Source organism: Mesoplodon bidens, assembly GCF_964165515.1.
Source record: "Mesoplodon bidens genome assembly, chromosome: 2".
In the NCBI taxonomy this organism is placed as follows: Eukaryota; Metazoa; Chordata; class Mammalia; order Artiodactyla; family Ziphiidae; genus Mesoplodon; species Mesoplodon bidens.
The window spans coordinates 69,374,862-69,388,670 of NC_138177.1; the positions used below are offsets into that span (position 1 = coordinate 69,374,862).

At 45.8% G+C, this 13,809-nt stretch overlaps 1 protein-coding gene across 1 annotated transcript in view; it reads right to left on the bottom strand.

The window, feature by feature from the left end:
* Window positions 1–229: 229 nt before the first annotated feature.
* ATP1A4 (ATPase Na+/K+ transporting subunit alpha 4) overlaps window positions 230–13,809 on the bottom strand; it is a gene marked incomplete at both ends in the record, with an annotated part of 30,842 nt that continues 17,262 nt past the window's right edge. The window contains 12 exon segments of the mRNA XM_081257912.1: window positions 230–258; window positions 542–633; window positions 3,263–3,326; window positions 3,329–3,363; window positions 3,457–3,477; window positions 3,479–3,585; window positions 6,376–6,521; window positions 7,785–7,908; window positions 8,065–8,219; window positions 10,022–10,190; window positions 10,511–10,661; window positions 11,061–11,197. Of these exon segments, the coding sequence (XP_081114038.1) occupies window positions 230–258; window positions 542–633; window positions 3,263–3,326; window positions 3,329–3,363; window positions 3,457–3,477; window positions 3,479–3,585; window positions 6,376–6,521; window positions 7,785–7,908; window positions 8,065–8,219; window positions 10,022–10,190; window positions 10,511–10,661; window positions 11,061–11,197 (1,230 nt within the window).

Genomic DNA, 13,809 nt, shown 5'->3' on the forward strand with positions numbered 1-13,809 from the left:
AGTCAGATGCAGGCTGGGCTCCCCTCAACCCACCTCATCTCCTATCCATGGTGCCCTCAACCCAGCCCTAGGATCACCTGTCTCTCTCATCCAAGGTTCTTCCTCCTGGCCTCTCCCTGCCCCAACTAATGTGCACTCTCAGATGTTTTCCCAAACTCATTACCCCAACCCTCCCCCACCTGGCGCTCAGGACACCCTGATGTCATGTGAAGATCTTCCTCTGTTGAGTTTAGTAGTAGGTCTCCTTCTCCAGCCAGCCTGTGGAAGAGAAGAGACCAGAGTGAACTGGGGAAGGCCTCAAGGGGAGAAAAACAGAAGGGTGAGCCAGGACAAGGTGGGAGGCTTGAGGGTGGAAGGCAGGGCCCTGAGGGTTGGAAGGAGCAGCGTGCTGGGGTCAAGGACTAGAGGGCAGGATCCAGGCACAGCACAGGCTGGGCAGTGAGCTGGGGAGAAGGGCAGTGGGCCTGGAGGAACCAGGGGGAGTGGGGCAGCTGGTCAGGACGCTGGCAGACTCTCAGGCCAGGGTGCAGGGGAGTTTTACCGCCAGGGTGACGACGGATGATGAGTTTTCTGATTTCATCATAGACAAAGATGAGGACGCTGTAGGGAGTGGCACAGAGCCACCAGGTTATCCTGAAGAGAGCAAAAGCTTGTCAGCGGGGGCGGAGATAGAGGGGCCAGTGAAAGGCAGGTGCAGAGAACAGCGCCTGGGAATCGAGTGTTTGGTTTGTTGTGTGGGAGGTTGATCCCTACCTTTGAGGAGGTCAGAGCCTGGGGAGTGAGGGCGGAGGGGCCAAGACAGGAGCATAAAAAGCCAGTGAGAACAGAAAGGGATAAATGCCGTGTTAGAGGTACATGCAGTGTTCACAGAGATTGTCTACCAGCTTTTGTGGAGTCTCTGAGGGAGACTTCCTTTGCTTTCTGGGTTCTCTAGACCTTGCACCCACAAACTCCAAGCAGGATGGGTCTGAGACTAGATGTGGGGTATATCTTGCCAGGGAATATATACCCTGTTCTATATTGCAAAGATGAGGTAATCTTTTTCTTCCTGAATCTCTTCTATAGACCAGGAAGATGGACTCTGGGGAGGGCTTGAATCAGGACCACATTTGTCCCTTGGATGATAGAGAGATGGCTTAGAGCAGCATTGTCCGATAGAAATATACTGTGAGGGCTTCCTTGGTGGCGCAGTGGTTAAGAATCCGCCTGCCAATGCAGGGGACACGGGTTCGAGCCCTGGTCCGGGAGGGTCCCACATGCCGCGGAGCAACTAAGCCCCTGCGCCACAACTACTGAGCCTGCGCTCTAGAGCCCACGTGCCACAAATACTGAGCCCATATGCCACAAATACTGAAGCCCGCATGCCTAGAGCCTGTGCTCCGCAACAAGAGAAGCCACCGCAATGAGAAGCCCATGCACCGCAACGGAGAGTAGCCCCCACTCGCCTCAACTAGAGAAAGCCCGCGCCCAGCAGTGAAGACCCAACACAGCCAAAAATAAATAAATAAAATAAATAAATTTATTTTTAAAAAAGTATACTGTGAGCCACATGTGCTAGTTAATATTTTCTAGTAGGCACATGAAAATAAGTAAAAAGAAAAAAGTGCAATTAATTTTAATATTTTATTTAACCCCAAATATTATTGCTTCAACATGTAATCAATATAAACATAATTAATGAGTTATTTTACATTCTTCTTTTTATCCCGAGTCCTCGAAACCCAGTGAGCATTTTACACTGACAGTGTATCTCAAGTCAGACACTAAATTTTCAGTGGTTAAAGGAAAATGTAGTCTAACCAAAACAATAAAGTTGTATTTAATTGAAAAATATTTGACACTGGTTTAGTTTTTAACATTCAGTCAACTAAAATTATAAATTCAATTTCTCAGTCTCACTAGCCATATTTCAAGAGCTCAATAGTTGCATAAAGATGGTGGCTACCATATTGGACAGGGCAGGCCTAGGCCATGGTTCATTACACACACACACACCCCCCTCAACCAATATAAACAGTTACGGACATACAGCCATGCATTCATTCAACAACAATTATCATGTCTACTCTGTGTATGTGCTAGGTCCTGGGGAAATAAACATGATGACATGATGGTCTTTGATCTCAAGAAGCTCAAGCAGTCAGGGAAAAGAGGTTAGATAAACACACAAAATAAATAATCACAGTATTAGGTGATGAGTTTTATGGTCAAGGTACGTACAAGAGTGTTTGGGAGCACAGTTAATGCTCAACCACGTTTACTATCATTTATATGTTGACATTAATAGCAGCAACAACTGAGCTACTATTAACAAGGTGCCCACCGGGACCCAAATGTCGTGCTTCATGTATTATATGCATTTCTACCTGTAATTATCAGAACAATCTGCCAGGTGTGTGTTATCGAGACTTTGCAGTTGAAGCTGAGGCTCAGAGAGGTTACCAGCTTGTCCAAGGTCATAGAATAATACACAGTACAGCCAAAATTCAAACCTGGAATTGTCAGTATCTAAGGGCAGTGCCAATGTCTTTTATTAAACATTAATTGAGCAGCTACAGAATACAAAGCTTGTGTAAAGCACTGCAAGGGACAGAAAGCTACAGAATACAAAGCATTGTGTAGAACACTGCAAGGGACAGAAAGGTGAGCAAAGTGTGTAAACACAGAAAATCAGTTGGAAGACTACACACTAAATTATTAATAGAGGTTACCAATGCAGGGTGGGGGAGGAGTGGGAATGAAATGGGAGTTTTGCTTTTTTCTTTATAAAAATGTTAAATGGAAAAGTTTCACAAGCATATACTAATGTAAAAACACAAAGAAACAAAAACTTGGGACTTGAACCAAACAAGGTACCAGACAATAAGAATTTCAGTGTGCCCACCCACCTATATGAACATTAAAATGGATTTGCAGAAGTACAGCAGAGCTAGCCATGCATAGATTAGGCTGTTTTATGATTACACCAGCTCCAAGCAATGTGTAGCCTGGGACAGCTATACCACACATTATCATAGAAAAGGTACCACTCTGTTAAGCACTGGCAAATCTGCTAAGTTTGCATGTCTAGTGGGTTGCGATCACTTGGTACAGTCCCTAATTCCTCCCCAGATAAGATGCCCTTCTGGGAGCACAGGCAGTTCTCTCTACATCACTGAGTGGAGCCTGCTCCCCTCTTGAATTCCTTGCTCAAACATGCCTCCTCCCATGTGCTCTTCCTGTGCCCAGAGACACCCTGCCTTGCACCCCTCCCCTTACTCACTTGAGTGGGCACATTCGCAGGGCCACGTCCATGCCTGGAGTGTAGGACAGAAAAGCAGCCAGGACGTCTCCTCCAGGATCCCAAATATTAGGATCTTGTTTCTGAGAGGAAATGTTTAAGGGTGTGTTGGAGGCCGGGAAGGAGAGTTAGGGCTGCAGTTTGGGAGAGTGTTGGGGCCGGTGGGCGGTGCTCACGTCATGCCCTGCTGGAAGACAGTTTCTGCGGGTCTTGCAGATGATGAGGTCAGCCCACTGCACAACCACGATGCTGACAAAGAAGGCCGTTTGGCATGTGAACTCCAATACCTTACACTGCTCATAGGTCTGGGGGAGGGCGGGCAGAGGGGAGCCATCAGTGTCAGGAGGGATTCAAATATGCCTCAAAGGCTTCTTCCTTCTCCTGCCTCCCCGGACCCCAAGGCTGAGATAGGTCCCCTATTTAGATTCCTGCAGCCCTTCACATGTATCTCTGTCTTAGCACTTTCCATGTTGTAATTGTGAGTTGTTTATATGTTTGCCTTCCCTGACTGAGAGCCCCTCAAGGGCAAGCACCTCGTCTTACTTATCTCTGTGTCTCCTCTCCCCATGCTTCATTCAGTGAATGGCAGGTACTATGGCTCAATAAATATTTACTAAGAAGAAGGGTGGTGTAAGGGAAGAAGGTGGACTTCAAGAGGAAAACAGGGTCAGAGGAAAAAGGTAAGGAAGATGGGGCCAGAGGGGAATCTGCATGCAGAGGGGAAAGGGATACCCGAAGAGTGGTACCAGATGGGAGGCATTCACTCATCCATTTGTTCATTCTTTCATTCACATTTTACACAGAAGGAGCTTAGAGTCCAGTGGGGAAGATAAATATGCTATGCCGGCACAGTAGGTAGGTTACAAGAGGGAGATCACAGAGGGCTATGGAAACACAGGAGAGGAGCATCTAAATTAGACTGGAGGAAAAAAAAAAAGCCCATTAAAAAAAAATAAAACAGCATGTTTATAAATAACTTGTAGATCGAATAAAGAATTTGAAAATATGTAAGACTAAACAATAATGAGATACTACAGATAGACCCTCATGGGATGTGGTCAATGTTGTACTTGGAGGGAAATATAGAGCCCTAAACAATTAGAAAACAAAGGCTGGAAATCGATGAGCCAAGCACTGAATTTAGAATGAGACCTGTCAGCACATTTCTGTGCATCAGATCATACCACCACTATCCCCTGCAGCCAGCTACCAAAACTGAGCCACTCCCAACATCACTTGAAAATTTTAGCTCCTGACTCACCATCACTCTAACTGCTGTGTCCTCGGTTTTGGAGGTTTAAATATACATGTTGATGATCCTCCCCGTACCATGGTCTCACCGTCTTGATCTTCTCCTCCAACTGTATCCTCTACTCCCCACCCAGCTGCTAACTTCCATGGTTAAACTCCAGACATTGTCTTTTCCAATAGCCACAATTTTTCTGTGATTTTAATTTCAAGCACCTCTTTTCTCTCTGATCACTGTCTTTATCTTTCCATCTCACCTACTCTAGTATCCCAATTCCAACACTTCTTGGACTTGGACTTAAAACCCATGGACCCAATATGTTATATATTTGGCTATTATCTTTCTCCCCTCCCACTCTGTGCCCCTAACTAGAATATAAGCTCCATGAGAGCAGTAACTTGGCCAAATTTGTTCACTACTATATTCCAGGGACAAAACAGTACCCGGTGCATAGAAGATGCTCAACATATACTTGCTGAATGAATGAATGAAAGAATGGTGATTAATGGAATTACTGCTAGAGGTATTTAGAAGATAAGGAGCTATCTAGCAGTATGTAGGGTACTTCCTGGGTGGGCAGCTATATACTCGATTATCTGAAGATTACAGCAGTGGAAGAGGCAGAGACCTTGCCTTATGGCCTTTATTCCACAGGGCAATTGTTCTCAACCCATTTTGGAATATCTCAAGACGTCACTGATGTAATTTGATGTTAATTCAAATTAATTATCTTTAATTTATTGTAAATAAACATGTGTCAAGCTTCATCTTGATAGCAGGGAGATGGTATCAAGATATAAAACTAACAAGGGTCTTGATCCGAGGTCTGAGGAGATGTTGACAAGGTACATAGCAATGAGGACTCTGGGCATCTTTGGACCCTGGAGCAGTGTTGGTAGCTGGGAACATTGACATCTGTTGGTCTCATGAGGCTCAGATAGTGGAAGCCTACTGTGTATGAGGGGCAATGTTCCAACAGCCCCGATTTTAACATACTTTTGAGAGACCTGCAGTTATCTTGGTTTGGAGACATCATGGTGAAGTGGGAAAGTGCCGGGCAGGAATCAGTCCAGATTTCTAGTCCAACTGTTATAGGGATTCATTGTGGGACTTTAAGCAAGTCACTAAATCTTTCCAATAGACCATAATGTCCTCTGTAGACTGTGTGAACTCTATGGTCCTATGATTCTAGCAAAAATTGGCGTCACATCTCCCACTGTCTTAGAAATTGGGATGGGCGTTCACAGATGCAAACAAGCATACTCACTAAAATTCTTAAGCAAATATTGTTGGTTGGAGGGCTTCGGTTTGGACCTTATTCATCTTGAGTGTTAGGAATGACTAATACAGAGGCGCATCCTCTAAGTTTGAAAAGTTTAGAAGAACAACGAAGAGATATACAAAGAAAATACATTTTCAGATTTAAAATCATACTCTTTGACTACCCATGGAAAAGGAGCATAACAGGAGAAAGTGGACCCAGCACTCACTTCTGGGACAATGATGATTAGAACCTGGAAAACCAGAAATCAGCTCCAAAAAGTTGATTGACAAAGTAGACTTCCAGGTCCAAGGAAGCCAAAAAGACCCAGGAAGATAAGGACAGACAACAGACAGTAAGAATGAATGGAAATGAGGTCAGCGTAAACAAAGAGAAGCATATTTGCTGATGTGATTGGAGACTGAGGACAAATGTTAGAAAGCTCCTGTAGGACTGAAGATGAGGATCATCTCTGTCTGCCTGGTGCCTCCATTCTCCTACTCTGCAAAAACTTGCTACACTCACTCTTCCTCATTACTTCTTCACTCTTACTGGTCACAATCTACTACCCTACCTTTTACTCACCCACTGTTGTCCATAGCTGTCCTCCAGGTCATTGAGGTATCGATTTTCCCAGCTGATGCGGATGCCCAGCAGATCAATAGGTTTAAAACCATTCTCAGCCAAGATCACAAAGTAGGTGAAGAATCCTGCCAGAGCCTGGATTATCCCTGTGAGTGATAGAGTCTCAGGTCAGGGGAACCTGATTCAGAGAAGGATCTCAAAAGGCAGACCATGGAAGGGGTGCTGCCTGGGGCTTGCTTCTAGCAGGGTTGATGTGTGTCTGAGCTGTATTGCTGAAGATTCATGCCATTAATGATCTGATCCCACCATCTCTGTAGGACTTGTCTCCAAACTCTGACATTTCTTTCTAAGCTGTAATCTAGAGTCATCTTTTTATCATATAAGCTTAAAACTGGAAAGGACCTTAGAGGGGATTTGTTCCCTCTCCCCACTGAGTGAGTGCTGGACTCCTCCCTGTCCATTCTTTCTGACACCAGGGCACTCATCAAGTCCTCTCATCCCGTCGCATCTCTCCCATCTGCCCCTTGTCTCTCCCTTGGTCAAAACCTCCACCACCTCATGCCTGGACCACGGCTATGGCTGACGTTAATGTTTGCCTACTGACCACAGATCTGTGCACTGTGTAGGGACCAGTGGACATTGATTCTTACAACAATTCTGAACTATCATTTACATTTCATAAGTGGGAAAACTGAAGCACGAAAAAGACTCAGTCATTGTCCAGGGTCATACAGGTTGTGAAATTGGGATTCAAACATAGGTATGTATCCTAAATCTGTGCTTTTTTCCTATGTGTCTCCATCTCTAGATATTAGGATTGTCTCCTCTGTCCCCGTCTCTTTCCTGTACCCCTATCGTATTTAGGAACTCAAGAACAAAGACCTCTAATGGCTCTCAAACGTCTTTCAAAGCTGGCCCTGCTATAAATGCTACCTGTGTCCACAGCCTCATTTTCCACTACTTCTTTATCAGGAATAAGCACTCCACCAAACTGGTTTATTCACTCTTCAACAATCAGGTATCCTCTGGTCCCCCACGCCAGACCATCCATTTACTAGTCTAAGCCCTATCTTCCAGCACCAAGTTTAAGTCCTGTTTCCTCCATAAGGCCTCTCCAACTGTCCTCAAGATTGGTGAGTCCTCTTGCTTTGTACTCCTGCAGTATGTCCTATCTATACTCATTTGGCACTTGGAGAACAACTTGCCATCATTTTATGTACTTTTGCTCCTTTTTGACTAGACTCTTAAGTCAAGGGTAGATCAGAGATCAATGTTTTTTTGTGTCCCAGGGCCCAGCACAGTTTGTTGTTAAGAAAATATCTCCCTGACTTCCAAGCCAAGATTGGTCCAGTGGCCACGCTGGTGCAGCCGCTCCCCGCTCCCTTCACCCCTCATTCCTCTGGCCACACCAGTCTGTCCGTAGGCCATGCCAGTGAGACGGTCATTCACCAGCTTATCAGTCTTTGGATTCTGTGGAGCCCTCTTCATGATGTCACTTTCAGCCGACTCATAAGCCAAGGAGATAGCAGGGACCTGGAGGATGGAGGGTGGAAGCGACAGGGAACACACAGTTCAGAAGGAAACTCAGAAGTAACTCGAGCTCTGCCCCTCTCCCCGGACACAGATTTTTCCTACTCCTCAGTCTGTTTCACAGGAGTTCCATGAGCTAGATCCCAGCTTAGTCCTCACCATGTCAGTGCCCAGGTCAATGCAGAGGATGGTTATGGTGCCCAGAGGCAGTGGGATACCGAGGATGATGAACAGCAGGAAGGGGGTGAGCTCAGGGATGTTGCTGGTCAGGGTATAGGCGATGGATTTCTTCAGGTTGTCAAAGATCAGGCGGCCTGGGAAGGATGGTCAACCTTCTGTGAGAAGCACAGAGACATCACGCCTTCCACAAACCAGCTCCTGGACAGAGAGACCACTACAAAGCAGTGTCACAGTCCATGAAAGGGTCCGAAGGTCTTAGGCCTTGGCAGCCCCAGTTTTGTTTCTAAATTGTGTGACTCGTAATTAGAGCCGTGATTTATTAACATGCCATATCTGTATACTCTTTGTTCTTGGGTTCAACATGGCTACTATCATCTGATCTCTGAAAATTAAGCAGGGTGGGGCCTGTTAATACTTAGATATGTGTGAGAATGCCAATATAAAAGCCATTAGAAGATTAAGGCTGATTCACAGTAACATGGATGGACCTAGAAGTTATCATACTAAGTGAAGTAAGTCAGACAGAGAAAGACAAATATCATATGATATTGCTTATATGTGGAACCTAAAACATGACACAAATAAACTTATTTACAAAACAGAAACAGACTCACAGACATAGAAAACAAATTTAGGGTTACCAAAGGGGAAAAGGGAGAGACAGGGAAGAGATAAATTAGGAGTTTGGGATTAGCAGATACAAACTACTGTATGTAAAATAGATAAACAACAAAGTCCTACTGTATAGCAGAGAAAACTATATTCAATATCTTGTAATATACTATAATATGAAAAAGAATATATGTGTATATATATGTGCATACATATATATGTATGTATCTATCTATCTGTATCTGAATCACTTTGTTACACACCAGAAACCAAGAGAACATTGTAAGTCAACTATACTTCAATTTAAATAAAAGTCTGAAGTGGAAAGAGCCTGGTCTTGGGTTCTAATTCCATTTTCTGCCATAACTAGCTTGTGATCTTGGGCACCCCTCACCTTCATTCCTCCTGCCTTGCAAGATGGCTTGAGTCCTTCCCTGACAACCTTTTCTAATATTGTCATCTCTCCTTCCACTCCCTGCTTTACTCATTTTTTTCCATTGCACTTGTCTTCTTATATTATACTGTTCAGTTTACTTTATTGTCTGTCTGTCTCCACTGGAAATTAAGTTACACAAGGGCAGGGATGTGTGTTTTTATTCCCAATTATAGTATCCCCAGGATCAAGACTAGTGCCTGGTACATAGTTGATACTCAGAAAGTTCATTGAATTGAGTGGATATAAACTACTGAGGATCATACAAGGTCTAAATAAAATGTTAACTATTACTATTATGTGGATTGTCATAGATTTTCATAACATAGCTCCAGGCAGAAATCAGAAATCAGGGAGCCTGGGAAGCAGAATTCTGGGGTTCTCCTGTACGCTAGTGGGTATTGTCTCTGGGAAAGAGGGGGCTTAGTTTAGCTCATGCAGTCACTTCATAGATCAGGCTCCAGCTGATCTTGATATGTCAACATCATTCAGACAACAGGTTGCTAGAAAGTCCTCCTGAGGTTGTGGAGTACAGAGTAGTCTCACGGTATAGCTATACCCTGAAACTTACTGTAGACCCACTTGAATCCCCATGAGAGAAGAAAAACAATGCTGTGCTGCACTAGAGCCCCACTCTCCCTAGAAAATCTGGACTTTCCTCCAATCTCATAAGGGCTCGAGAGAGTGATGTGCTAAGTACCAGCTGAATCTAATTTGCAAAATTTTGACTTACAGTGATTTCTCCCAGTCTGTACAGGAGGTTGGAGGATGGGCAAAGGGAATGAGAATAATGTACCCCAACTCTCACCTGAGTCTGAGCAGGTGAGAGTTGGTACCTACCAACCTGGGCACCTGCTTCCTCACCCTACCCTGGGCACCCTGCTTCCTCACCCTCCTCCACACCCATGACGATGGAGGCAAATTTGTCGTCCAGCAGGATTATGTCAGCTGCCTGCTTAGACACATCAGAGCCAGCAATGCCCATGGCAATGCCGATGTCCGCCTCCTTCAGCACGGGGGAGTCGTTCACCCAGTCGCCTGCCACCGCCACAATGGCTCCCTGGGTGAAGCACAGAGAGAGTGAAATAATTATTGTGTCAGATTGAGGACCCATCCCAAAGGTCAGTTTGATTCCATCATCCCTTGTTTCTTGATGTAATCATGCTTGGTTTAGGCCTCTTGGCCCTTCCTTCTCCCGCACGTCCTGAGATAGCAAAACTCACAGGGAGCCCCCAAATGGATGCCTGTCTCAGGGGTTCATGATGGGATGCTCTCTGGAGCCTCCTCTAGCCCAGCCCACACATTCCTATGCTTGGTTTGGGGCTGGGCTGTGCCATGTGGTTCCCTCCAGATTCTCCAAGCCTCCTTGGTCTCCCTTACCAGCCTCTGACATCCCTCTACAATGATGAGCTTCTGCTGGGGGGAGGTCTGAGCAAACACGATCTCAGTGTGGTTTTGGAGGATCTCATCAAGCTGCTCTGAGTTCATATTTTTTAGTTCTGAGCCATGCACTACAATGGCTTTGACATCCCTGAGGGAGAGGAATTTCAAAAGACTAGTTCAGAGTGTTGAGAATTCACCAGGTGTCCTGGTGCCCTCTAAGCCATCTTTGCTTTAACCTCCTTGTTTCTCCTTTCAACCCCATCTCCTCACTTGTCCCCAGCCATGCACTGTCCCCAGATTGGCACATTGCATTCCTTCCCTCCTCTCCCACCTCCTCCTCCCTCTTCTCTACCTCCTTCTTTGTCCCACCTTCATCGGAAAACCCACCGACATAGTTGCTTGGTCATTTTCCTATTATGTTTTACTTTGCAGTAAGTAAACTCTGCACATCCTACCTATAGAAAGAACCTCTGAAAATGTTAGTGGGTGGGGCAGGCTAAGGATGGAGGGAAAAAATGGCAGATCTGAGTCCTTTCGGGGATCTCACCTGGCATTGACCTGGCTGACAGGGATCTTGAACCGGGCAGCAATGTCCTCTGCTGTCTCGGTGCCTTCTGATATGATGCCCACACCCTTGGCAATGGCCTTGGCTGTAATGGGATGATCCCCTGTTACCATAATCACCTTGGTTGGAAGGGGAGGGAAAAGGAGCAGAATCATCTTCAGGGAGGTCCCGGGTCCTTCACCTCTCTCTCTAAGAACTAACAGATCACTGCTACCATCCCACAGGGGTTTAAGTAGCTCATTCCCAAGAACTTGTGCTGTCAATCAAAAATCTTGCTACGGTGGCTTCAACCCATGGGAGTGGGTCAGGGCCATCAGAACATAAAACATAGGATAATTTGAGCTCTAGTTTTCCCAGGAATAAATCAGGGATTTGGGTGTATTTACTGTATTCAGAATTTCATTTAATTGCTCCAGAAGATATTCTGCCTCTTTAAGCTCAAAGACAGAAACACCTACCTGCAGAACAGTGGTAATAAAGGAACATTTGGAATAATCCATCTGCCTAGGAAAATTTCATCTAGGCCCTCATTCATCTAGATCCTCAGTCTACCTCTCTTTTTCCCACTGCCTCCTCGTGCCCCTGGATTCCAGCCCTTTTCTGGATACCTGGGGTCAGCCCTAGTCCTGTCCCTTTCCTCCCCAAAGATCAGGTGCTCATGCTCTGTGCTCTTCTAGCCTTCTGTTCATTTAGTCCTCCTCACATCTCTGTGTGATGGCTTGTCTGTCTCTCTCCCCTCCTGGAGAGAGTGGGGCCGTGCCTATGATTCCTCGTTAAGTTTCCAGCCATAGCATAATCCCTAGCACATAGTAATCCATCAACAAGCAATTACAGAATGAAGGAAAGATCGCTTCCTGGGAACCACTGCCCATGGTTCCCAAGTGCCCTCCAAGCACATAATTCTCAGGCTCTGGTGGGAGGGAGAAGGAAACTATCTGACTGTGGCTGAACTAAGAACAGAGGTCCTGGAAAGGTCAGTCTGTTTACTTCCAGAGCGTGGAAATAAGCTTTGAAGGAGTTTTCCCATGAGCCCTCCTCATTCCACACTGGCACAGCGGGCTTGCTGGAAGGAGTGCTAACTAATCTGGGATCGCCAGAGACTCAGGAAAGGTGTGCTGTGAGCAGTTACCCACACCATTGGTTTCAAGTGCCCTGGCTTGGTTGTGGGGCACTGGGGCCTCACCAAGTTCGGCCTGTGGGGCACGAGGCAACTGGTGAGGATCTGAGAGGGAACTGCACAGACGATTAGAAGATTCCAGAGGTGGTTCAGATTGAGCCCTCAGTGATGCCTTTCCAGGCTTACAGTGCCCTGAACGTTTCCTACTGGTTCATCAATAATGACCTGTAGGACATGTGTGGTAGCTAGCCCAGCTTGACCACTCAGATGGGCCGATCTGCAGTAGTTTCTGGAAGTATCACCTCCATGCCAGGCCGGAGAAATAAAAACAAAGTCAGTCACCCCAAGAGTGAGTTCCTAGGACACAATTTCACAGAACATTGAGATGCATACATACAGTAGAAGCGCAGTTCTACAAAGAATGGCTCCCTTTGAAGTAAAGAACATCTAGTGGTTTCTGGAATTTGTCAAGTACTAAAAGAATTTCATTTCCAACTTCTCGGTGCTGACTGTACCTCTGGTGTTCCCACGCAGTCTTGCCAGCTGCCCTCTTGTTCCCTTGGACTCTCTTCCTCCAGATCAGACCCATCTGAGAGAAACGGTCCAGTGTTGGTGACCATTCTGTAGGCCCTCATGGCTCAGCTGCAGTTCTTAGAGGGGGCTGCGTTCATAGCAGGGGCCAAGTATCTTCGTACTACTAAGGGCCTCAGGTAGTGGCAAAGAGGATGGCATCATTTTGTTTTAGTTTTTTGTTGTTGTTGTTTTTTTTGGCCACGCCAGGCAGCATGTGGGCTCTTAGTTCCCCAACCAGGGATCAAACCTGCGCCCCCTGCACTGGAAGGGTGGTCTTAACCCCTGGACTGCCAGGGAAGTCCCTTATTTTAGTTTTGTAAAATTAAGTTTATTCCAAAGGTCTGAACACGTGGCTCTGAGAAATACCAGTCCCACCGTCAATTGTAAAAACTTTGCTGCCATGCAGCCGTTAACCAGCCTCTTTCAGCAGCCTCATCATATCCATTAGCTTGGCATCAACACCATTTTGGAGTTGACCTTGGAAGGGTCTCTCCTATGGGAAAACCCCCTGTATAACCATTACATTTTGTCCACCTTGAAGGATGGCCTCATGTGTTCGTCTTACATTTCCTTAGAGGGAAAAGGGTGTGATTCAAAATTCCTCACCAAGTCTGCCAAATTCCTGTCAGCTTCAGGTCCAGAAGAAGTAAGAAATTAAAATGTAAACCTGTGCCCAGAACAAAGTCTGGCCCAGAAAGCACCAGGCCTCCTGCTTCAGGTGTCAGCTCCAGGCCAGCCGGAATCTTATTCAGATGGTTACCTATCACAGCTCGTTCTGCCTCAGGCCGTGACCGTGTCCTGCTCTGGCAGGCCACCTGGCTCAAATCACCTCTTTGTCTCCTGGTTGGGCCTCCCCCCACACAGTAGGCACAATTGAAACTCTTCTTCTTGCTAAAGAGATCCATAAATTCCCAGGTGAGGTGAATTTTAGACTGTGTTATTATGTGCACATCAATAACACAATGCACAATAATAACCACAATTTTATTCCTCATGCTGGCAGCCCACCTCAAAGCTGAGAAAATGCAAATGAACCCCTTC